Raw genomic sequence first — 24,504 nt, 5'->3', positions numbered from 1 at the left:
GACATAATATTAACCAAAAGTGGTTTAGATCATAAATTAAGCTATAAAAATATTACCTTGTCTGTTTTTCATTTTAAAGAACTTTTTGAGTTTGAAACTAAAAATATGTAAAATGTAGAGGTAATATTTCAGATGGTTACTCAACTATGGATACTTTCTCAGAAAGTCACTCAACTTTGATTTTTAACTCAAAAGTCATTCAATTATGGATTTTTTTTCTCCGAAAGTCATTCAACTTTGATTTTTAACTCAAAAGTCACTCAACCATGATTTCTTTTCTCAGAAAATCACTCAACTATGAGTTCTTTTTTCAGGAAGTCACTCAACTTTGATTTTTAACTCAAAAGTCACTCAACCTATTCAATTATTATTTTTAATTAAATTTACTTACATGAAATTTTTATTTCTAACTAAAATTGTAAAAAGATGACCCACCTACTTGACTCAACCCACTAAAAATATAATAGTGATCTTTTTATTTTACCTTTTCCCCCAAATATAATAGTTAGGATTTATTATTTAAATTAAAGAACCTTTATATTCCATATGTTTTTATTTTTTTCTTCTAAACTATGTTTCATATGTGTTTATAGGAACAACGTTCGAGTTTGAAAAAAATATTAACCATAGTATATTGACGATGAAATTGGATATTTTTAAAGCATAGTATAAGTGGCATACAAATGGCTACTTTTTTTTAAAAAAATAAAAAATTCTTAGGAATAAAAATTTCATTAAAGTAAATTTTAATTAAAAAAAATAATTGAATATGTTGAGTGACATTATAAGTAAAACACTCCTGTTAGAGTGACTTTGTAAGTAAAACACTCATAGCTGAGTGACTTTTTAGTTAACACTCATAGCTGAGTGACTTTTTAGTTAAAATTCAAAGTTGAGTGACTTTCTGATAAAAATCCTATAGTTGAGTGACTTTTTGAGAAAAGAATCATAATTGAGTGACTTTTGAGTTAAAAACTAAAATTGAATACTTTCTAAAAAAAGAGTTCATGAAATATTAACTTGTAAAATATATGAAAAGATATTTTAATTGTGTGGCCTTGAAACACGGGTAGGTTTATTTATTTTTTTCACCCACGCGAGTAGGTTGGTACCCACTATTTTATTTCATGATATATATATAAGTCAAAGATGATACAATTTGAATTGGAAAGACACTACTAGTAATATGGAAAACATGCAAATTACATAATAAGTAGTTGCGTGTTGCAGATATTAATACCACCAATTTTTTTGTGCTTTTCATTTCGGAGGTATATATTATTTGGGTTCTTGAATTAGTTCTAAATTTCTGATTAATTTCATCACAAAAGGCTCTGCTGGTTGATTTCTTGTATGGTTCCTTATCTAGATCATCGATCATACATTATCGTTTCAGTTCCATGTCGAGAGTGTTGTAGGTTACATATGTTCTCTTCTTCCTATTACTAAATATGTTTAGCTCTTTTTTCCTGTTGCAGTAAGTCAGCAAGCTGGAAATATGGAAGTGAAGAGTGAGATTGCAAAGGATGTCACAGAAGTAGTTCCCTTTCTTGCTACTCTTTGAATGCATCTCTCTCTTTTATTTAGTCGCATTTTGTTGTCTTCACAATGTAGCTTATTGGAAACACTCCTATGATATATCTCAACAAAATAGTTGAAAGTGGTGCAGCCCAAATTGCAGCCAAATTAGAGTATATGCAACCATCTGCAAGTGTCAAAGACAGGTGTTTAACCTTCAATCCCCTCGTCCAGTTTATACATCATTCTTATTGAAAATCTTGAATTTACAGAATTTTTCACATCTGTTACTGATTTGTAGGATTGCATATAGTATGATCAAAGATGCAGAAGATAACGGCCTAATTACTCCTGGAAAGGTTTGTGAAATCCTTTTCGAGAATACTTATTAACAGCTTGAAAAGACATTGTTATATGACTCTCAAGTGTGATGATAAAACTAGGATTAACATAACCTTTCATGTTATTTGAATTCTGTCCTATTGCCTGAAACTGCTGAACTGAAATGATTTCCTTGTATTTTCAAATGTTGAAATAATGGTGGCCGGAAGACTGTCCTTCTTGAGGTAACCAGTGGTAATACCGGCATTGGGCTTGCATTTATAGCTGCAGCTCGTGGCTACAAACTTGTGATAGTGATGCCATCATCGTATAGTCTTGAGAGAAGGATTGTTCTTAAAGCTTTGGGGGCTGAGTTATACATCACAGATCCAGCCAAAGGTTCTGATGGTGTGCTTCAGAAGGTTCAAGAAATACTAGATAGGACCCCAAACTGTCATTTTCTTCATCAGTTTGAGAATCTTGCCAATCCAAAGGTGTCTCCAATACAAATAATTTGTTCATTAATTTGCTACAAAAGTGTCTGTCATACTTATCAAGTATGAATGTACAGATCCATTATGAAACAACTGGACCAGAAATATGGAAGAGCACAGGAGGAAAAGTTGATATTTTCATTGCAGGGATCGGGACTGGAGGCACCGTGACGGGAGCAGGAAGGTTCCTCAAGGAGAAGAATCCAGAAATAAAGGTATATGGTATAGAACCAGCTGAAAATGCAATTTTAAATGGAGGACAACTAGGTCAGTACATAGGAATTCCCCTGTTTTCATCTCTGCTTCGGCGAACTATTATTTATCATATACTGATTGATATGTATGTAATTAAATGTTAAAGGGCCGCATAAAATTCAAGGAATTGGTGTTGGTTTTATTCCAGACGTTCTCGATCTCAGGATCCTGGATGGAGTTCTTCAAGTAAGGCTGTATACTATATATATACTAGTTGTCAAATTTTACAAACATTTAAATTTGTATGACTGTCTAATCAGGTATCTAGTGATGAAGCTATTGAAATGGCAAAGCTTCTTGCATTGAAAGAAGGCCTGCTGGTAAGTTCACCCGTCAATAAAGATCACTTCTGAGTCCTCCATTCTTATATCATTGCAACTATCAGGTAGGAATATCGTCAGGGGCGGCAGCTGCTGCAGCAGTTCAAGTAGCAAAAAAGCCTGAAAATGCTGGGAAACTTATTGCAGTAAGTTAGATCTGTTTCATTAAGGTTATCGATCGATAACATTCTTTCTCTGTCTCCTTAAAACATTTGAACACTGGCCTAAAATTATGTATGCAGATTATTTTTGCTAGTTCTGGAGAGCGTCATCTTTCCACTGTGCTGTTTGATTCCATTCGAGAAGAGGTGGAAAACATGACTTTTGAGTAACTTTATGCAATGTTGTAACTTGAGCTAAAAATAATAAAAACTTCTGAAATGTTGTAACCTCTTAAATGGATATGAACTTATTGTTCACTTGTACATTCTTATATTATATGAATGGTACAAACAGCAACTATTTGTTCTCCTACAGATATTAACTTCTCGTGCTAACAGATCTATTTTTACTTGTCTCTTTTATAGTTTACATGAGAATTAACCCCTCCTTCTTAAACTTACAAGGCTTAAAAGTTTGAATCAGACAAAATATAACCTCTCTCTTAATCAGGGGAAGATCTAAGTGTGAGGTAGGGGTTCACCCGAACCCCCTCGGCCGAAAAATTACACGGTATATATAAGGCCAGATTTGAATATTATAAGTATATAACCTTTAATGAACCCCCTCAACACAACTGAAAGGCGTAGTTCATTGGTCTTGGAGGTTCATTAATTAGCAGAGGTCGTGTGTTCGATCCTCTCTTTATCTGTTTTGCTCAAGCATAAACATTGGATCTAAAATATTATGTAATTTTTTTTATATAGTTGAAATGAAAAATATTTCAATTCTCTCTTTCGATGCTCCCAATACTAATTTAAAGTCTTAGCTAAACTTATATAATTTCTGATTGATTTTTAATATCAACACACTTCTCAAGTAAGGAAAAAATCAAATTATATATAATGTCACACTTAATTAATTAATTTTTTTTTGTATATATTTTACTAGTTTTATATATGCAAGATTTTTGTATTTTGTCAACTTTTATCATTTATGTTATCGACCTATATCGCTTGTTCATTTTATCTATATTTTTTATCAATCAACCTATAAATATTGATGTTGTTTAATATTTTTATTTTTATCGTTATTGAGCACTAAACAAGTATTATAATTCTAATAATTCAACTCTTATACCTTTTCTAAAAAATTGTTCTTTTTTGGGTATTAATTTGAATTTTTTTGAAAAAAATAAATAAAGTAAGACGCACAATATTTTTTTAAAAAGGACTCAATGGTGAAGAGAAAAAATAGGCAAAAAAATATTTAAAGGACATGATAATGCTGGTTAAAATTTAGTGGGCACCTCTTTTTGCTTTTCATCCTATAATTTTTATATATTTAATTCTTCATATTTTGAACTCCTGAATAAAAATACTGCTTCCGCCACTGCTCTCTTTCAAAGTTCCTATAACTCATTACACGTGTGTTGCATGTTTATCCCTTAATACTTTATAAAACTTGTACATGATTGACTTTATATTGGCAGTTATTTATCGCATATTATTTCAATACATAAATTAGGATATAGTTAGATACATATAATTTTTAACATAACATCTCAGTCCCAAGCCATATATAACACCTCAACAAAATTATTCTTTAGTTTTTTATGCCTTTTTATTTATATTTTCATGCACAATTAGATGTGGCAATATCATGTCTTTCCTGTAAATTTCAATTTCAATTTTCTACAAAAGAAAAAAAAAATGGTGGAAAATAAACAAAACAGAAAAAAAAAACTACAAAAATGGATAACTGAAGAAATTACTATCGTACTAAACGTTTTCGGAAAATAAAAGGAACATACCCAGTTGTTTTTCGGCTTCCTTTCCATATATTTAATATTTTAAATTAATTGATATTTTATTTTTAATACAACTAAAGTCTGCATTTTTTTTTTTGTATTAATGAATATTATAAGTTGCCTAAACTAATGGTTAATGGAGAAATAAGTTTCAGTTATATACATGAGTTTGAGAATTAGTAGATAAATAAAAATAACATAACATATACTATATAAATTTTATAATCCAAATTAAAGAGATGTTTGTGTAACACTGGCACCTTCGAAAATTTTTATGGTGAATGAGGTATGCCATGTAATAATTGTAAGAGGAATTTTTTTAATAGATAAAAGTACATTTTATAGGTCCCGTGTCTTTCCAACCTCTCCCTTGCTCTTTTCACTCATCCACCCCACCTTCTATTTTACCCCTCTCTTTAAATATGAAGTACTTAATATTATTATTTTTTAATTTTAATATATTTCATTACATAAATTTAAAATAATACAATAACAAGATCAAAGGAAAAAAATAGTACTATATTAAAATTAGCATTTCATTATTTCTTAAAATTAATATTTATTTTCCTTACCTTTTTTTATAGTTCATAATACTCATTTGTCAAAAATCAAATAGAGATAAATATATTGATACTAATTTAAATTTGAAGTCAAATAATTACGTACTTAAAAAAGTTAAACTAAGATGCATGCACTTAACCTCATAAAAAATTAATTGTTTTAGTTTTAGGATAAACATAAATAGTTATTTAAATTACATTAATCAAATTATTTTTTTAATTTTATTCTCTCCATCATTTTATTCGATTTTTTTTCCTCTCAAAATTCAAGCTATAAAATGTATTTTTTTCATATGCTAACATGATAAGAGTTACAACTTATAGTATTTTTGATTGAATTGTAACTTAGTGGGAATGATTATTTATGAACAAACATTATAAGTTGTAGTTCTTATGTTAATATAAAAAATAAAAATAGATTTTAAAATATTAATTAAATTTCACATTGCTTGATTTCAATAATAAAAATATATCATATAAATTGACGAAAGAGTATGTATATATTTAAGTGTTTATGAAAAAATTTCAATTTTGGGTTACATTAATGTCACGCCCCAAACTTGAGGGGAGTAACTGGCTCCTAATGCCAAAACTCAGGCTCGAGCCGACCCTGCTGAACCATTTGCTACTAGCGCATGGCAGCCACACACAATCAAGAAAACAAACAAGTATATCTCGGCTTAAAATTAAGCACTCGATCGGCAAGGCCCCTATCAACTAATCTATAAAAAAAACAGTTACTCCCAGGAGATCATATAAATAAATAGCCAACTAGCACAAAAGTCCTGATTAGGTCGTCGAGGCCACCATGATATCTATATACCAAAACTAAAAGCAGGTATATATCATTACAATACATCAAACAACTCACAAGCTTCAGCAAACCAACGGCATAGGCCAGTATGGCCATAACGTAGCTATACACCCCACACACTAGTCTCCAAGCCTCTAAGAGTAGTAAAGATTAGCGGGACAGGGCCCCAGCCTACCCATAAAGATATATACAACTAAAGGTAACAAACTCCCAACTCTGGAAACTCCGAAGAAAAGGGCTAGCTGTGGAATAAGATAGTTGAATAATTTTAATCATATTTTTCTATGTCCTATACAAGGCTTTATATACATGAGAGATTGAATCACCTAGATCCCATGAAATCTGGGATTCTATAAAATCATATATTTTACTAAAAAGAAGAAAAAGATATTCTAGATTACAACAATTATCTTTAAGATCTTAAGGGATCAAATCTTGATATGGAGAATATCCTCTATCAGCCAACACTCCCCCTCAAGCGGGTGAATGGATATCTTCCATTCCTAGCTTGCTTATTAGATCTTGAAACACATTATTTGGCAGTCCTTTTGTTAAAACATCGGCCACCTGATCTTTTGTAGATACAAATGGCGTACAAATGAGTCCGCTATCTAATTTCTCCTTAATGAAATGTCTATCTACCTCAATATGCTTAGTGCGATCATGTTGTACAGGATTATGAGCTATACTTATTGCTGATTTATTGTCACAATATAGTCTCATAGGTCCTTCCCATCTTATCTTCAAATCATCAAGGATTATCTTTAACCATAACAACTCACAAACTCCCATAGCCATAGATCTAAACTCGGATTCTGCACTTGATCTGGCTACTACATTTTGTTTTTTTACTCCTCCAAGTCACCAGATTTCCTCCTAAAAAAGTGCAATATCCAGAACTTGACCTTCGATCTACTAATGAACCAGCATAGTCTGCATCAGTATAAGCTTCTAAAACCATGTCTCCTCCTCTTTTGAATAGTATTCCTTTTCCGGGACTTCCTTTAAGATATTGTAGAATCCTGTTGACAGCTTGAAGATGCATTTCTCTAGGATCATGCATAAATTGGCTAACAACACTTACAGCAAATCCAATGTCCGGCCTTGTATGGGACAAATAAATCAATTTCCCTACAAGCCTTTGATACAAGCCTTTATCTACCACCGAATCTTCTGGAGTATTGTACAATCTATGATTATATTCAATTGGTGTAGCCACTGGTTTACACCCTAATTTTCCTGTTTCCTTCAACAAATCAAACACATATTTTTGTTGGGAAATAAAGATTCCTTGTTTTGAGTGTGCCACTTCTATTCCCAAAAAATACTTTAATTTTCCAAGCTCTTTGATGTCAAATTCCTTGAGTAAACACCTCTTTAAATTTTGTAGCTCCTCTGAATCATCACCTGTTACTATGATGTCATCAACATAAACTAATAATGTTGTCACCTTTCCTGTTTCTGAGTGTCGTATGAACAAGGTATGGTCTCCTTGACTTTGTCGATACCCTAGCTTGATCATAACCTTTGTAAATCTTCCAAACCATGCACGAGGTGATTGCTTTAGTCCATAGAGTGCCTTCTTCAGTCTGCACACCCTTCCCTTCTTGCTTTCAAAACCAGGTGGCACCTCCATATAGATCTCCTCATCCAAGTCTCCATGTAAAAAGGCATTTTTTACATCAAATTGTTGTAGGTTCCAATTAGAAACTGCAGCCAATGACAATAAGATTCTCACTGTATTCATTTTTGCCACAGGGGCAAAAGTCTCCAAATAATCAATTCCATAGGTTTGTGTGTAACCTTTTGCTACCAAACGTGCTTTAAATCTTTCTATGGACCCATATGACTTATATTTCACAGTAAACACCCATCTGCACCCGACCAACTTCTTCCCTTCTGGTAATTCCACAATTTCCCAAGTTTTCTTTTTTTCCAACGCTTCCATTTCAACCTTCATAGCTTTCTCCCACTCTTTGTTTCCTAATGCTTCAGACAAATTTTTGGGGACAAAAATTGTGTGGAGGTTACAGAGAAAAGTTTTATGTTTTGGGGATAGATTTTGATATGTCACGAAAAGGCTCAAAGGGTGTTGTGTGCAAGTTCTGGTTCCTTTTCTGAGGGGAATGGGAAGGTCAAGATCATTAGGTTGGTTAGGTTCTTTATGATCAGTTTGGTTTGGTGTTTCTGATGGTTCAACAGGTGTAGGATGGGTACTAGGAGCAGTAACCTTAGAAGATGATTGCAGCTGAGTAGTTTGATCAGTTAGCCTCTTTCTTCTGGAATAAACCTGCAATGGTAGATTATTTTCTAGAATTCCATTATCTATATCCAGATTAGGAGACTCAATGAGTTCATTTGGATTTAGAGACTCAGGTGACCGAAGAAATGATGACTCGGGCAAGGATTTAGCACGACTAGAAATAGAAAAATCAAATAGTGACAAGTCTAGAGGTCCCTCTCCCTTCAACGACTCCCTCTGATTGTAAAAATGACCAAAAAAGGATTCACTCTCATCAAATGTAACATCAGCTGAAACAAAGAATTTCTTTGATGATGGTTGATAACACGTGTAACCTTTTTGAGTAGGAGAATATCCTATGAAAACACACTTAAGAGCACGTGGGTCTAATTTGCCTCTATTTTGAGAATGAATATGAACATAGACAACACTCCCAAAGATTCTAGGAACCAATTTATTGGAAATTTCAAAAATTGGAAAGAAATTCCTAAGAGTATCAAGTGGACTTTTAAAGTTCAGAATTCTTGATGGCATTCTGTTACTAAGATGTGCAGCAGTTAGGACAGCTTCTCCCCAATATTGTTTTGACACCCTTTTATGAAACAATAGTGATCTAGTAATGTCAAGTAACAGACCGTTTCTTCTCTCTGCTATCCCATTTTGTTGAGGAGTATTGACACATGAAGATTCATGAATAATTCCCTCTTTTTGGAAGAAAACAGAGAGTGTTTGATTGAAGTAGTCTTTGGCATTATCAGATCGAAATCTTTTAATAGGCACATCATATTGAGTTTTGATCAGATTAAAAAAAGTGGGAAGAATTCGACTAACATCTGATTTTTGCTTTAGCAAATAGATCCACGTTACTCTTGTACAATCATCAATGAATGACACAAACCATCTAGCACCAGAAATATTAAGAATGGGAGAGGGTCCCCAAATATCACTATGTATAAGAGAAAAAGGAGTTTGACTTCTTTTGTGACTAATTGGATAGGAAATCCGTTTGTGTTTTGCAATTTCACAATCATCACAATGAAAAGACTCAACAATCAAATCTTTGAACAAAGATGGAAACATCATCTTGATTACATAAAAGGAAGGATGACCTAACCGACGATGATAAAGCCATACTTTTTCTTTATTGGACATAACAGATTCAGACAAGAATGAACTAGATAAGGAATTCTTAGTTGTATCTCCCCCATCGTGGACATCCAGACAATAAAGACCACCTTTCTCACTAGCACGCCCAATCATCTCCTTCATGTTCTGTTCCTGAAATAAACAATATGAAGGGAAGAAAGTTACTTGGCATTTGGAATCTTTGGTGAGTTTCTGGATAGAAATGAGATTTGCATATAACTTTGGGACATGAAGGACATCTTTAAGTATCAAGGATTTCCCTAGTGGTATATCTCCTTGTCCAGCTACAGTAATAACTGAACCATCAGCTATAGTTATTTTTTTATAGCTAGAAGAAGGAGAATATGATATGAAGAGATGAAAGGAACTGGTCATGTGATCAGTTGCCCCGGAATCAACCACCCATATTGGAAAAAGTTTGTCTGAGACATTAGTAACAAAAGAGCAAGAAATACCTGTGAAGGCCAATGAACAACTACCTGCTGAAGTTGAGTGTGGATTTGTTTCATCAGCCTGAGGGTTGCTTGCTAAATGTGCCTGCTTTCCATCACTATTGTTTCTGTTTGGAGGTCTACCATTGAGTCTCCAACATCTCTCTCGGGTGTGCCGATATTTTTTGCAATAGGTGCAATAAAGATTGTCCCTATTGAATGGCGGTTTGTATGAACCCGTGGGCTTAATGGTGCTCTCCGATTGTGAAACTTCATATTCTTTTGAACTTGTCCCTTTTGCTACAAGAGCTGATCCTTCATTAATTTGAGTTTCAAGCATAACACTCCTCCGTCCTTCTTCTGTCCGTATTATGGCCATTGTCTCATTCAATAATGGAAGATCTTTTTTTCCTAAGATTTGCACTCTCACAGAATCAAATTCTGCATTTAATCCTGCAAGAAAATCATAAATCCTTTCTTTTTCAATAAATCTTTTCAGAATTACAGCATCATCTTTACAACTCATTTGAATGCATTGATAATGATCCATTTCTTGCCATAACCCCTGTAAAAAGTTAGAATATTCAGTGACAGGTCGAGCTCCCTGTTTTGCTGCAGAAAGTTTTGTTTTTATTTAATAGATCCTGGCAGCATCATGTACTTTAGAGTACGTCTCCTTCACTGCATCCCAAATTTCCTTAGCGGTGCTCAAAAACATAACGCTATCGCTGATTTCTGGAAGCATAGAATTCCATAACCAAGACATCACCATTGCATCATGTTCATCCCATGCATCAAACGTGGGGTCTTCTTTAGATGGTCCTGTACCAAGAAGGTGTCGTATTTTCCCTTTACCCTTTAAAAAGGTACGAACCAGTTGAGCCCATTTAAGGTAATTTTTTCCATTCAACCGATAAGAGGCTTCAATGTTTTGCAGATCACCAGATGAAACTGTAGAGTTATTCTCTACAGTTGCAGAAACAGTTCCAGAGGCTGGAATAGTTGCAGCAGTCACATTTTCTGGCATGGTTCTTGAATGGTTTCAATCTTTGGGCAGATAAAGATTAAAAAATATATATATTTCAAGACAAGATGAATAAAACTAGTAAGGAATAAGCCTAAAGCTCTGATACCATGTGGAATAAGATAGTTGAATAATTTTATTCATATTTTTCTATGTCCTATACAAGGCTTTATATACATGAGAGATTGAATCACCTAGATCCCATGAAATCTGGGATTCTATAAAATCATATATTTTACTAAAAAGAAGAAAAAGATATTCTAGAATACAACAATTATCTTTAAGATCTTAAGGGATCAAATCTTGATATGGAGAATATCCTCTATCAGTCAACACTAGCCAACAAGATAAAAGTCAATCCTGCTGCTGAGGAGGTCTACTCGGTCATCTGTCAGGACCTGCATGCATGAATATTGCGCCCCCAAGGCAATAGGGCGTCAGTACAAAATAATGTACAGAGTATGAAAGGCAATAGACTATGAGGAGGTATCCTGATATACTGGAATAATCTGATAAATAAATCAAGGATAAGATAAGTATATTGACCTGCTTCTAAATCTAAACTTATCAAAAATAATAAAACAACAACCTACCCAAGCCCCCATTATCTCGACAGATACAATTAGCACACAAGACCACCTACTTATACCCCAAAAGCCCGAAAGGTGCCAATCAGCCTATATACCCCTATCGGTAGTCCCCTAGCCCCGTAGGCAGTCACATAGCCCTTTTAGGCATTAATATAGCCGTGTAGGCAGCACATAGCTCTCTTAGGCATCAACATAGCTTATAGACAACTCATAGCCCTCTTAGGCAACAACATGACCATGTAGGAAGCACATAGCCTTCTTAGGCGTCAATATAGCCATGTAGGCAGCTCATAGCCCTTCTAGGCATTAATATAGCCTCGTAGGCAACTCATAGTCCATTTAGGCATCCATATAACCCTATAGGCAGCACATAGCCCTTCTAGGCATAGATCACATTCCTGCAGCTAACCACAACAGCCCCAAGGGCAACAATAACAATCCAATCGCTAAAAGCGAGTAATTTAGTTATAAGCAACCTATACAAATAGCCTCTAAGTCGTGTCCAACACAGGGACTACTAACTGAATAAGAATCCCGATAAGGGAGGATTATATCAACTCAAGCAGCCAACAATCAACAATAATGGCTACAAGTGTAACAAGGATAACAATCCAATTACATTGCTCCTAAGCGTTAAGGAAACATGACATAAGTAGGGAGTAGCCTTAACATACCTTTCCAATAAACGCTCGAAATACCGTAGTTCCTTCACGAAAGTTGTTCCTTATGTCCTAAGCTTCGCAACTACTATATAGACACAGTTGGTACACACCTATAAATAATTCATAATTAATCTTAAATCGGCAGATTTGCCATATTGCCCCAACTTGTCAAAACGTTCATAGAAATTCATAGAAACAACCATAAAAGGGTCCTGAAATGATTACCTTAGTTAACCAAGTGTAAACCTTAAAGAAACACCAATAACTACAAATTTATATCTTCAAAAACCAGCTCCAAACACAGCTAATAGAAGGGAAAAACGATTGTCACGTGTAGGGATTACATTTCTAGGCACGGAGGGCAATGTTTAATGGTAGAAATCGTCAAAAACTAACATTCATCATGCTAGAACTCCATAGGAACTCTCTCTTAAGCTTTCTCTCTGGTTTGGAACTGAAATGGAATGTTTTTATGGCTTAAAACGTTAAATAAGCCGACATACCATATTTTTGACCCAACCCGGATTCTGCCCTGGCAGTTCCTAGTAAAACCCTCATAACTTTTTGCTTTGATGTCAGTTTGATTCGGGGTTTTGTGCGATGCAAACTAGACTCGTTAGCCTTCGATTTAATAGGTGATAGGCCTTCTAACTCTTTATATATTGGGAGAAAACATCCAAGACATTTGACCCAAATTTTAGACAAATCTTTAAAAAGGAACTTACGATAACTTTCGCCAACTTTTATTTTGCCACTTACTTAACTTCAAAACTTGAGATACAACCCTTGAACACTTAAAATATGACATACCACATCATTTTTAATTTATTACTCACCCTTCTTGTCTTTCCACGAAGATACGAGTTAATTTAGACGTTTTGGAAAGTCTGGGTGTTACAATTACGAGAGTACAAAAACTTATGTAATTATTTGTCAAAATTTTTGATGCTATTTCCATTATATTTTCTTGTGAATATTTGATGAATTTAATTATATATGAAATTATTGAAAGAGAAAAAATAATAATTTATACCCCTTTCGTTTTTCGTATTTAGTTATTTATTTTTTCTTTTACGGATTCTTTATGAAATTATAAATAAAAACGGTACTTTATTAATTTACTCCTTAAGAATTGTTTTTGCAATTTTACAAATTTTGTTTATATTTTTAAGAACAATTTATTATTAGTGTAATGAAAATAAAAATAAAAATATAATTTAATTTGTTAATTGACAAATAATTTTTAATAATTATTTTTAGTAATGTAAATAATCAATACATGAAAGAAAAATAATATCAAATGTTAAAGTACGATGAATTAGATTAAATTTCACATTTTTTATATACAAAAAAAAAATTAAAAAAGAAGAAGAAGAGATGTTGAAAAAATGAAAATTTCAATCAAAGAGAAAAAGTTAAAAAGGAAGAGAGAGAAATGGATTTGGCCCATTTTTTCTGAAATGGGACCCAATAATTCACTTGGCAAATTCTAAGAAGAGTCTCATACAACTTGTGTCTGCCACATCATATCTATCTCTCATCCATTATAAAAAATTTCCTCATCCACCCCACCTTCTAGAAAAATTTTATGGTGGATGAGGTATGCCATGTAATAATTGTAAGAGGGATATTTTTAATAGAAAAAAGTACATTTTATAAGTCTCATGTGTTTTCAACCTCTCCCTTTCTCTTCTCACTCACCCACCCCACCTTCTATTTACCCCTCTCTTTAATATGAAGTACTTGATATTATTATTTTTTTAATTTTAATATATTCCATTACATAAATTTAAAAGGCAAAATGGTATGGTGGATACCTATACTTGTACCCGTTTGTATTGTGAAACCTTCTACTTACCCTTTTGTCATTTGAACCCTTACATTTAATAAAATACAATATATCAAACCCCTCTAACCATTGACCATGCTTACGTGGCATTAATATGGTTGAGTTGGCAAGAGAGTGAGACCACACGCCTATTAAGGCAAGTGAACATCATATTTAAATTTTAAAAATATTTAAATTAAAAGAGTAAAATAAAAGCAAGTGGAAGCAATGAATTTGCTTTAAAAAATATTAAATAATAAAAAGAAAAAGAAAACGTACTCAACCCCACCATTTTTTTCTTGAAGGCAAACAACTAGATGCAAATTTTAAAGGTGTCATCATAAACCTCATCAGCTTGCCAAGATCAAATTTAGGGGTCTTGACTCTTGCGGATTTTACCTTTCGAATATAATCATTTTTTAGGGAAAATGTGCTAAAGTTATTTTCTTAATTTTCCTGCAAATTGATTCATGGATGAATTTTACAATCATCTTCCTGTGAATCTAACAATGGTTGTCATATCTTGCTTGGTTTCCCTTCAAGTCACAAAAACTTGCTTGATTTCTCATGATCGCAATCATCTTTCTGCAGATTTGACAATGCGTTGAGATTTATTTTGACTATGCGTACTTTTCTTTTTTTTTAGATGGTCTAGTACACCAGAGGCGGCGAGGAGTATGCTAGTACACCGGAGGCAGCGAGGAATGTTCTGGCCTTCTAGCACGCCAGAGAAGATGGAGAGCATAGGGGGTCCCTAGTGATTCGCAGGAGTCGTTGATGGTACGGAAAAAGAATGACAGTGGAGAGGGGAACGAGGCTTGTGAGGGGCAATGAGCTGGTGCGGCAGCTTATGATTTTTGGATTTGTGGAGGTTGTAGAAGGATGAGGTAAGAAAAATGGTAAAAGTGTGCGACGAAGACGGAGACAGATGAGGGAGAGAGCATTTGTGGTCTCGTCGGCAAGTGGAGTGGTGGCAGCGACAAATTTCTTCATCGATTGGGCCTTTTCACGGTGAAAATGGCTGATGCAGTGAGACCCAAAATTTTAATTTAGAAGAATAATTAAATTTTTTTGTAAAGTTTGAATCAAAATTTTATGATTTTTTGTCCAAAAAGAAATTATTATAAAAAATAAAAAATGATGTGGCAAAATTTATCTTACATGGAATGTGACATCAGCGCAATTGAGAATCACGATAAGTTGAAAGGGTTCAACATGTTGAGTTTAAATGAGTTCGAGGGTTCAAATGACAAAGGGGTAAGTAGAAGGGTTCACAATACAAACGGGTACAAGTACAAGGGTCCACTAGACCATTTAGCCAATTTAAAATAATACAATAACAAGATCAAAGGAAAAAAATAGTACTATATTAAAATTAGCATTTCATTATTTCTTAAAATTAATATTTATTTTCCTTACCTTTTTTTATAGTTCATAATACTCATTTGTCAAAAATCAAATAGAGATAAATATATTGATACTAATTTAAATTTGAAGTCAAATAATTACGTACTTAAAAAAGTTAAACTAAGATGCATGCACTTAACCTCATAAAAAATTAATTGTTTTAGTTTTAGGATAAACATAAATAGTTATTTAAATTACATTAATCAATTCTTTTTTTTCCATTTTACTCTCTCCATTATTTTATTCGATTTTTTTTTTCGAAATTCAAGCTATAAAATGTATTTTTTTTCATATGCTAACATGATAAGAATTACAACTTATAGTATTTTTGGTTGAATTGCAACTTAGTGGGAAGGATTATTTATGAACAAACATTATAAGTTGTAGTTCTTATGTTAATATAAAAAATAAAAATATATTTTAAAATATTAATTAAATTTTACATTGCTTGATTTCAAGAATAAAAAGATATCATATAAATTGACGGAAGAGTATGTAAATATTTAAGTGTTTATGAAAAATTTTGATTTTGGGTTACATTAAGATAGTACAAAAACTTATGTAATTATTTGTCAAAATTATTGATGCTCTTTCCATTATATTTTCTTGTGAACATTTGATGAATTTAAGTATATATGAAATTATTGAAAGAGAAAGAAATAATAATTTATACCCCTTTCGTTTTTCGTATTAGTTATTTATTTTTTCTTTTACGGATTCTTTATGAAATTATAAATAAAAATGATACTTTATTAATTTACTCCTTAAGAATTGTTTTTGCAATTTTACAAATTTTGTTTATATTTTTAAGAATAATTAATTATTAGTGTAATGAAAATAAAAATAAAAATATAATTTAATTTTTTAATTGAAAAATAATTTTTAGTAATGTAAATAATCAATACATGAAAGAAAAATAATATCAAATGTTAAAAGTACGATGAATTAGACTAAATTTCATATATAAATAAAATTATTTTTAAAAGAAGAAGAAAAAGAAGAGATGTTGAAAAATTGAAGATTTCAATCAAAGAGAAAAAAGTTAAAAAGAAAGAGAGAGAAATGGATTTGGCCCATTTTTCTGAAAAGGGAAAAGGGTCTGATATACCCCTCAACTTTGTCATTTAGAGCTGATATATCCCTCGTTATGTAAATGACTCATATATACCCCTACTTATATATAAATGGCTCACAGATACCCTTTTCCTCTAACGGAAATGAAAAAAATAATAATTTTAGTTTAATTTTTTATTTTTAATTTAAAAAAATATATAATCCCATATGAGTATATTTAATCCTCCTCAAGCATATTTTTTTTGACTTTTTTTTTTGTTTCAATGACTAATTTAGATTTATTATTTTGATGGTCAAATTTATTTATGTTTCACTAATATTCTTGTAAAACTTATTATAGATGACCAAATTTTTTTCTTCAAATACAAAAATTAAATTACAATATAGACCAAAAAAAATAGTTTTAAATTATAATATAGCCACAAAAAAATTGTTTTAAATTTCTTCTTTACACTAAGGAAAGGAATGAAAGAAAAAAATAAAATAAGAATAAGAAACTCAAATAATTGTAATCAAAGAAGTAAAAAAATAATTTATGTATAAAAAAGATTAAAATATACCTTTAACTTTGCTAGAAGAATCATATATACCCCTAAATAATTTTTAAGAAAATTAAAAGTAAAACATATAAATTTAAAACTAATTTTTTCACTTCCGTTAAATAAAGGGTATATGTGAGCTCATTTTTGTAACGGTAGGGGTATATGTGAGCCGTTTATATAACGGTAAGGGTATATATGAGCCACTTTAATAACGAGAGACATATCAGCTCCAAATGATAAAGTTGAGGGGTATATCAGGTCCTTTTCCCTTCTGAAAATGGGACCCAATAATCCACTTGACAAATTCTAAGAAGAGCCTCATACAACTTGTGTCTGCCACATCATATCTATCCCTCATCCATTATAAAAATTTTCCTCTAGCCAATAATAGTTATTCATTACTGATTTGACACACTCTTAAAAAATTATAAATAGAAGGGTAATCATCCTTTGAATATAATAAATATAATATCTTGAAAAATGTAATAGGGAAATGACTGTAATTAATAACAAGGGTAAATTAGGAACTAAGTGTAAAATTATCCATGAATTTTATAAAATGGACAAGTATTGTTGGACATCTATTTTTAATATAGTAGACAAATATTATTGGACGGAGGGAATACTACATTATAAGTATTGTATTATTTTTAGTATAGGGTCCAGCTGTTGTCGGAGAAACAGGCAGAAGGAAAGGAAAGTGCGTGGACATCAAGGATATATATCACTGTGAAGATAAAACACCAAGCTTGGTCATTATTTGTTGGGAAACTAGTGAAGTAGAGAAAAATCAAGAGTTGGATATTAAGAGTTTAATGCCTCAAGGGATGGGCTAGTTCTTGCCATCGTTCAAGGTATGTAAAGCTAAAATCTCCTTTACTTGAAATCTGAATAATATAGATGTATCTGGCAGCTGGACGAGTAAGGAAGTCGTATGGAGAAAAAAGTCACTGCCTATTTTTTGTGCCGTTTAGTTTGTTTATTTATCACCTTATTTTATGTTTTTATTTGAATAGAGATAAAATGTGGTCTATTTAATTATTCTTTTGTAAATTAAAAAGAAATCAAGTTCCTGTACACAACCACATACTTTTAATTATAATCGATCTTTGATTGAATCCAAAAACCAAAAAATGTAAATCGATTTTTGATTGAAGGTCGATTTATTAAACATCAAAAATTAAAAAATGTAAATCGATCTTTGGAGGTTAATTAATTTATTTTTTTCACAAAAATTAATAGATTTGAGAAGAATATTGCAAACCTATAAAGTTTCAGATTTATAATTTCGACAAATATGAAATTGTTGATGGATTGGGTTTAAGATATGAGTTTTCTTTAATTTTGTTTTATCTGTGGGGGTCCATGTCAACATAGCATAAAAAATTAATTTATTTTGTCATGTCATATATTTTTTTTAATGATAAATTTGATTGATTGATTTTATAAAAGAAAATCTCAAAATTTAGTGATTTTATTGATACAAAACAAAGTTGAGAGACTTTACTAGATGATTCTCCATAATTGAGTGAACGTTAAAGATATTTACTCCTTGAAATCTCTAAAAAAAAATCACATGATATATTTGTCAAGTTTTGTAAATAGGAATAATATAGCACAGTATAGTTGCATTAGTACTGATTAGATGGATATTTATGTTATTTTTTTTAAAAAAAAAAAGTTAGTTGCAAATGGATATTACTACTTGAGTGGAAAAACAATATGATCTGCATGTCATAGACCTTTAAAGGCATTACTTGATAAAAGTTATCCTTAACGATGGAAGGGTATTCATAAGTTTTACTTGACAAATATGTGCGACGCTATTCTGTGCACATGATTGATACCAGACCATTTATAGTGAGCCCGAATATTGTGGCATTCCCGTCATTGTGGGATTGTTTGCATTTTATATTCAGCAGGAATGTCATGACTGGTTCCCTGACTTGAGCCAAGATATGACACATATGGACTGCGGGCAAGACCCTCATAGCCAGTGGCGGACCCAGGATTTTCGTTCAGGGGGTTCGAAAAATAAAAGTATAAGCGTGTATATATAAGCCAACAAAACAAAATTTCAAGAAAGTAGTAGTATTTAGTTTTAATGGCAGACCCTTGAATTTTTTTGGGTTTAAAACCACACTTTTAGCATGTTTTATAAAATAAAAAACTAAAAAAAACGTGAAAACGGAACTGAAAAAAATAAAACGCTAATGCAGGGATTCAAACCCTCAACATGAGACTTAATTTTCAAGGAAAATGCCACTGGGCTATCTCTTTCTCCTTGTCATTGAGGGGGTTCAAAATATATATATCCACATAAATACAGAAAATTACCTTATATATACAGTGTAATTTTTTGCCGAGGGAGTTCGGGTGAACCCCTAGAACCAACGTGGGTCCGCCCCTGCTCATAGCGAGCCCACGGAGGGTGTACCTTGTGTTAGATCGTGATTACAGTTATGCGTATAAAATCATAGTCATGAGTACATGAGCGCATATTTGTATATGATTATTTGTTTAGAGATAGTCACAATACATCACTTAGGCAAATTGCTAGGCGCTTCATAATAATGAATAACTAATCATACGAGGTTATATGATAAGACAATAAGGAAAATACATAAATTATAGTTTCATATTACATATTGTCACTTGTACGGTCATAAGTTCTAGTTTCAAACAAGAGTCTCCAGTTTTCAGTTGTGTATAATTGCTCATTTTGTTATCTAATTCATTGAGCATCCTTATGTGTATACCATTACTCTATCTGCTTTACATACCAGTATATGTTGTATATGTACTGATGTCCTAGTGCTCGAGACACTGCGTTTTTATGAATGCAGGATCAGGTATACAAGTTAGCAGACTTCTGTAATAGGATCTTGTTGCGTATTCAACAAAGTATCAATAAGCTTCATTCTATCTGGCGCTAATAGGTAACTTAACTAGGATGATTCAAATTTTCTCATAGTTATAGTTGGGTATGTTGGGTCACTGTCCCGATCATTCAATAATACATTAAAAAAAAGAATTCTATTAGAAGCTTCGTAGATATTGTATTGTTGCCACACATGTGATTATAGTTTCTTCTATCTGTCACATCAATTTAGCTAGTTGGTCAATATGTATATGCATAGTTCCTCAAGATTTGTCTCATGTATGGAGATTTATTTGCATAGTACATATCATTTGTATAGCACATGTTCATATGGTACTTGTCCGCCTCGTTCAAACTTGGGGCGTGACAGTTTACAAGATAGAAGAATGTGGGTAATTATTATATTATCAATTCAAATTATAGGGGTAATTAATTCATCTTAGAATGTAAAATATGTGTCGTTCTCCTTTAACACAGATTAGAGAGCTACTTGATTTTCTCACTTCTTTGCCAATTCGACCATTGAGTATTGCCTAACCTTACGTTTTAGAATGGTCCACATATAAGTACTGCAATGTCTACATATTTATAACACGTTTGATTTGAATATAAGTTATGACACATGAGATTAGTTATGTTAGGACTAGCTATATGTTATTATTTTTTTATTGAATCTTTGGTTTGTTATATATATAAAAAAAATATGCATTATATGATTTCTAGAATAAATTGTTTATTTAAAAAATATATATATATTCTTCATAAGTGTAAAGGGAGTGAGCACTGAACAGTCTTATTTATTGTTAGTGGTTTCAAAAAAAAAAAAAAAACAGTGATATATACAAAGAATTTGTTTATAAAAATACCTTCGGTAACTTTTTATGAATTTGAAAACTCCAAAAAACCGTGTTCACAATTTTCACTTCGAATAATGTCCAAACATTAATCTATTATTTCATTTCTAAAAAAATGCCCCCACAACCTTTCCAAATTTGGGCCTAAAGCTAGTGCCTGACTTGCTTCACCATGGGGCCAGCACTCCTTCTCATCTTTAAGGCATTTTGGAGTGGAATAAATCTTGGTTGGTTGTGTTCGAGAATTAGACTTAATTTTATTTTTATTTTGCTAAACGTTACAATTTTTTGGTGTTTTTTTTATTGTGGTCTCATTTATTATTAGCCGTCCCTTTTTACTTGTTAAATTTTGACTTGACACAACTATTATGAAAATAATGATTGATGCAGTGAGTTTAACATTTTAACTCTATTAATTGATAGGGTGTCAAATATATTTACTTACTACATTTTTCAAAGACATTAACTCATGAATGTTAATGAAGTGAGAGTATAATAGGAAAAAGAAAATTGTCTAACTAGTGGTAGATTGGTAGTTAACAGCTCCTTAAAGTAATTTATAGGCTGATTGTTGTGGAAATAACAGCTCCTTTTGTTATTACCAGTTTTGAACAAACTATTCCTTAGTTTTAATTGTGTTGTAGGTTACATATGTTCTATCTTCTTCCTATAATTAAAGATGCTTAACTCTTTTTTCTTATTGCAGTAAGTGAGCAAGGAAATATGGAAGAGAAGAGTCATGAGATCGCGAAAGATGTGACAGAAGTAGTTTCCTTTCTGAAATCTTTCTTGGTACTCTTTACATCTTCCTTGTTTAGAATCAAATCATCATCGCATTTTGTTGTCTTCACAATGTAGCTTATTGGAAGCACCCCTATGGTATATCTGAACAAAATCGCGGAAGGTTGTGCTGCCAAAATTGCAGCCAAATTGGAGATAATGCAACCATGCTCAAGTATCAAAGATAGGTGTTTATCTTTCACTCCCCTCATCCTGTTTCTTCGCTCAATTTGCAAAATCTTGAATTATTCACATCTTATATCTAACTTCCATTTCTTAATATATGTAGGGTTGCATGGAGTTTGATCGAAGATGCAGAAGACAGGGGCCTGATTACCCCTGGAAAGGTTGGTGAAGTTTGTATGAGAATAAATAGCAAGAGGAAAAGGAATATATGTTCAATTCTCTTGATAGTGATGTGAATTCTGTGGTCTATTATAATTTGTCTGAAAGGCTGAACTGAAGTTGTTTTCTTGGTTTTCCAATGATGAAATAATGGTGGCTTAAGACTGTCCTTCTAGAGACATCCAGTGGAAATACCGGCATTGGTCTTGCGTCTATTGCAGCAGTTCGTGGCTATAAACTCATGATAGTGATGCCAGGATCATCTAGTATTGAGAGAAGGATTATTCTTAAAGCTTTGGGGGCTGAGTTATACATCACAGATCCTGCCAAAGGTATGGATGGTGTGTTTCAGAAGGCCCAAGAGATAATAGATAGAACACCAAACTGTTATTTTCTTCATCAGAGCGAAAACCCTGCCAATCCAAAGGTGTCTATACAAATAACTCAATTCATTTGTTATAAAAACATCACACTTATCAAGTATTCATTTTGTAGATCCATTACGAAGCAACTGGACCTGAAATATGGAATTGTACGGGAGGGAAAGTTGATATTTTAATTGCTGGGATTGGGACTGGAGGCACAGTGACAGGAATTGGAAGGTTTCTTAAGGAGAAGAATCCAGAAATAAAGGTAATTAATGTGACCGGCATTGTTCTTCTTTCATTTTGACTTGATTTGTGATTTTGCTTTCCTTATTCTTTTGTCTTGTCGAAAAATCAGGTATATGGTTTAGAACCAGCTGAAAATGCATTTCTAAATGGAGGACAACTAGGTCAGTCAACTAACATGCCATTGCATTAGTTCCATATAAAGAGTTTTTCAAGCTCATCTCTCATACTCTGTTTTCATCGCTACTTTCTGTGAATTAGTATTTATCATTATATGTTACCGTTACAGGGCCACATAAAATTGAAGGAATTGGTCCTGGTTTAATCTTTCCTGTTCTCGATCTCAGCATCCTGGATGGAGTTCTTCAAGTAAGGCTGTATCCTGTATACCATATAAATAGTTGTCAGATTATAAACATTTAAATTTCTGTTCAGTGTGTATAATTAAGTTATGATATCAGCTTCTGTTTTTATTTATGTTCAGGTATCTAGCGATGAAGCTATTGAAATGGCAAAGCTTCTTGCATTGAAAGAAGGTCTGCTGGTAAGCTCACCGGTCAATAATGATCACTTTTGAGTCAATGAATCGTCATTTGTGATGTCCGTTCTGATATCATCTGGAATATTTTCAGGTAGGAATATCATCAGGGGCTGCAGCTGCTGCAGCAGTACAAGTAGCAAAAAAGCCCGAAAATGCTGGGAAACTTATTGTGGTAAGTTAAATCTGTTCAGTAACCTGATAACACTCTTTCTGTGTCTCCTTAAAACATTTAAACACTGGACTAAAATTATGTATGCAGATTATGATCACTAGTTCTGGAGAGCGTTATCTTTCCACCGTGCTGTTTGATTCCATTCGAGAGGTGGAAAACATGACTTTTGAGTAACTTTATGCAATGTTGTAACTTGAGCTAAAATAGTGAAGACCTCTCAATATATGCATTATTGAAATAACTCAAAATCTTAATATTTTCATCATTTCATAGCGCTATGATATATCACAATAGTATTCGTGAAAAACTAAATATTTATATACATGATTGAGTATAAAAAAGATTGCAATTTGCATTACTTTAACTTTTATGAATGAAATAATTCTTAATTTTTAAAGAAAATAAATAAAAGTTAAAAGAAAAAACTCTTCTATAATTGGATTAAGAAAGTTCTATTAAATGACGGCTTTAAAGGATACTCGTGAAAAAAACTTGATAACTTCATCAAATTGTTAACGTGTATAAGTGACATAAATTAATATGTAACAAAAGATATCACATGACCACGAAAAGACGTGGGGCAGCGGATAAAGTTATTTTCTTAATTAGAGGTATTGATCCTTTTGAATGGGCCCTATGTTGTGTGAATGCAAATATATATCGAACGGAAAATCAAAATAAAAGGGAAAAGATGATATTCGTGTTGAACAAAGCACCACAACATTTCAATTATTCAACGTTAAGCAAATAACGGCAAAATAGTATACCTTTTATTTCAATTTATTTATCTGATTTTGACTTAACATAAAAATAAAATTTTGAGATCTTAAATTAAAAATAGAGATAAGTTTCAAAAACACACCTAAATTATACCTTTTTTTTTAGTTTCATACCTAAACTATTGAGAGTGTGAATTTCATACCTAAACTATCACTTTTGAGAAACACACATCTCTCTTTTATATCATTCTCATCATGGTGTGTGAAATACACTCTCTTTTATTTTAAAAAATTGTCACATCACACTCCACATGGACAAAACATTCAACCTTGACAAAAATTAAACAAATTATTGGTATTAGTTAAAATTAAAAATTAAAAAATTATTATCCAAAAAAATAATATTTCTTTTATATAATAAAATGTAAAATATTTTTCTTACCCCACTCCATCACTTCCTCTAA

The 24,504-nt window shown here is 32.1% G+C and overlaps 2 protein-coding genes across 19 annotated transcripts in view; both read left to right on the top strand.

Annotated features, from left to right (window-relative positions):
- LOC125853376 (cysteine synthase-like) overlaps positions 1–23,287 on the top strand; it is a 35,505-nt gene extending 12,218 nt beyond the window's left edge. Inside the window, exons 8-9 of the mRNA XM_049533059.1 lie at positions 23,093–23,152; positions 23,241–23,287. The gene's annotated coding sequence lies outside the window, so the exon portion shown is untranslated. The remainder of the gene's footprint in view (positions 1–23,092; positions 23,153–23,240) is intronic.
- Positions 1–24,504, top strand: part of LOC125853356 (cysteine synthase-like) — a 53,587-nt gene that overhangs the window by 16,915 nt on the left and 12,168 nt on the right. For 4 of the 18 annotated variants that reach the window (XR_007445161.1, XR_007445160.1, XR_007445159.1 and 1 more), the window contains one exon: positions 23,241–23,321. The exons of 2 other annotated variants lie outside the window; for them this stretch is intronic. Coding sequence is in view for 11 of the 16 variants with exons in the window: in XM_049533038.1 (XP_049388995.1) it covers positions 23,302–23,321 (20 nt within the window). In the remaining 5 variants the exon portion in view is untranslated. Of the gene's footprint in view, positions 1–2,548; positions 2,601–2,694; positions 2,775–2,848; positions 2,909–2,973; positions 3,055–3,150; positions 3,286–19,994; positions 20,077–21,578; positions 21,665–21,730; positions 21,841–21,941; positions 22,000–22,160; positions 22,425–22,492; positions 22,631–22,720; positions 22,773–22,897; positions 22,978–23,092; positions 23,153–23,240; positions 23,322–23,408; positions 23,505–24,504 lie in introns of those variants that run through there. 12 more of the 18 variants (XR_007445162.1, XM_049533037.1, XM_049533030.1 and 9 more) reach the window with 10 other exon arrangements.

Source organism: Solanum stenotomum, chromosome 1 (assembly GCF_019186545.1).
Source record: "Solanum stenotomum isolate F172 chromosome 1, ASM1918654v1, whole genome shotgun sequence".
In the NCBI taxonomy this organism is placed as follows: domain Eukaryota; kingdom Viridiplantae; phylum Streptophyta; class Magnoliopsida; order Solanales; family Solanaceae; genus Solanum; species Solanum stenotomum.
Note: the sequence above shows the minus strand (reverse complement) of the source record. Positions and strands in the feature narration are given on the sequence as shown.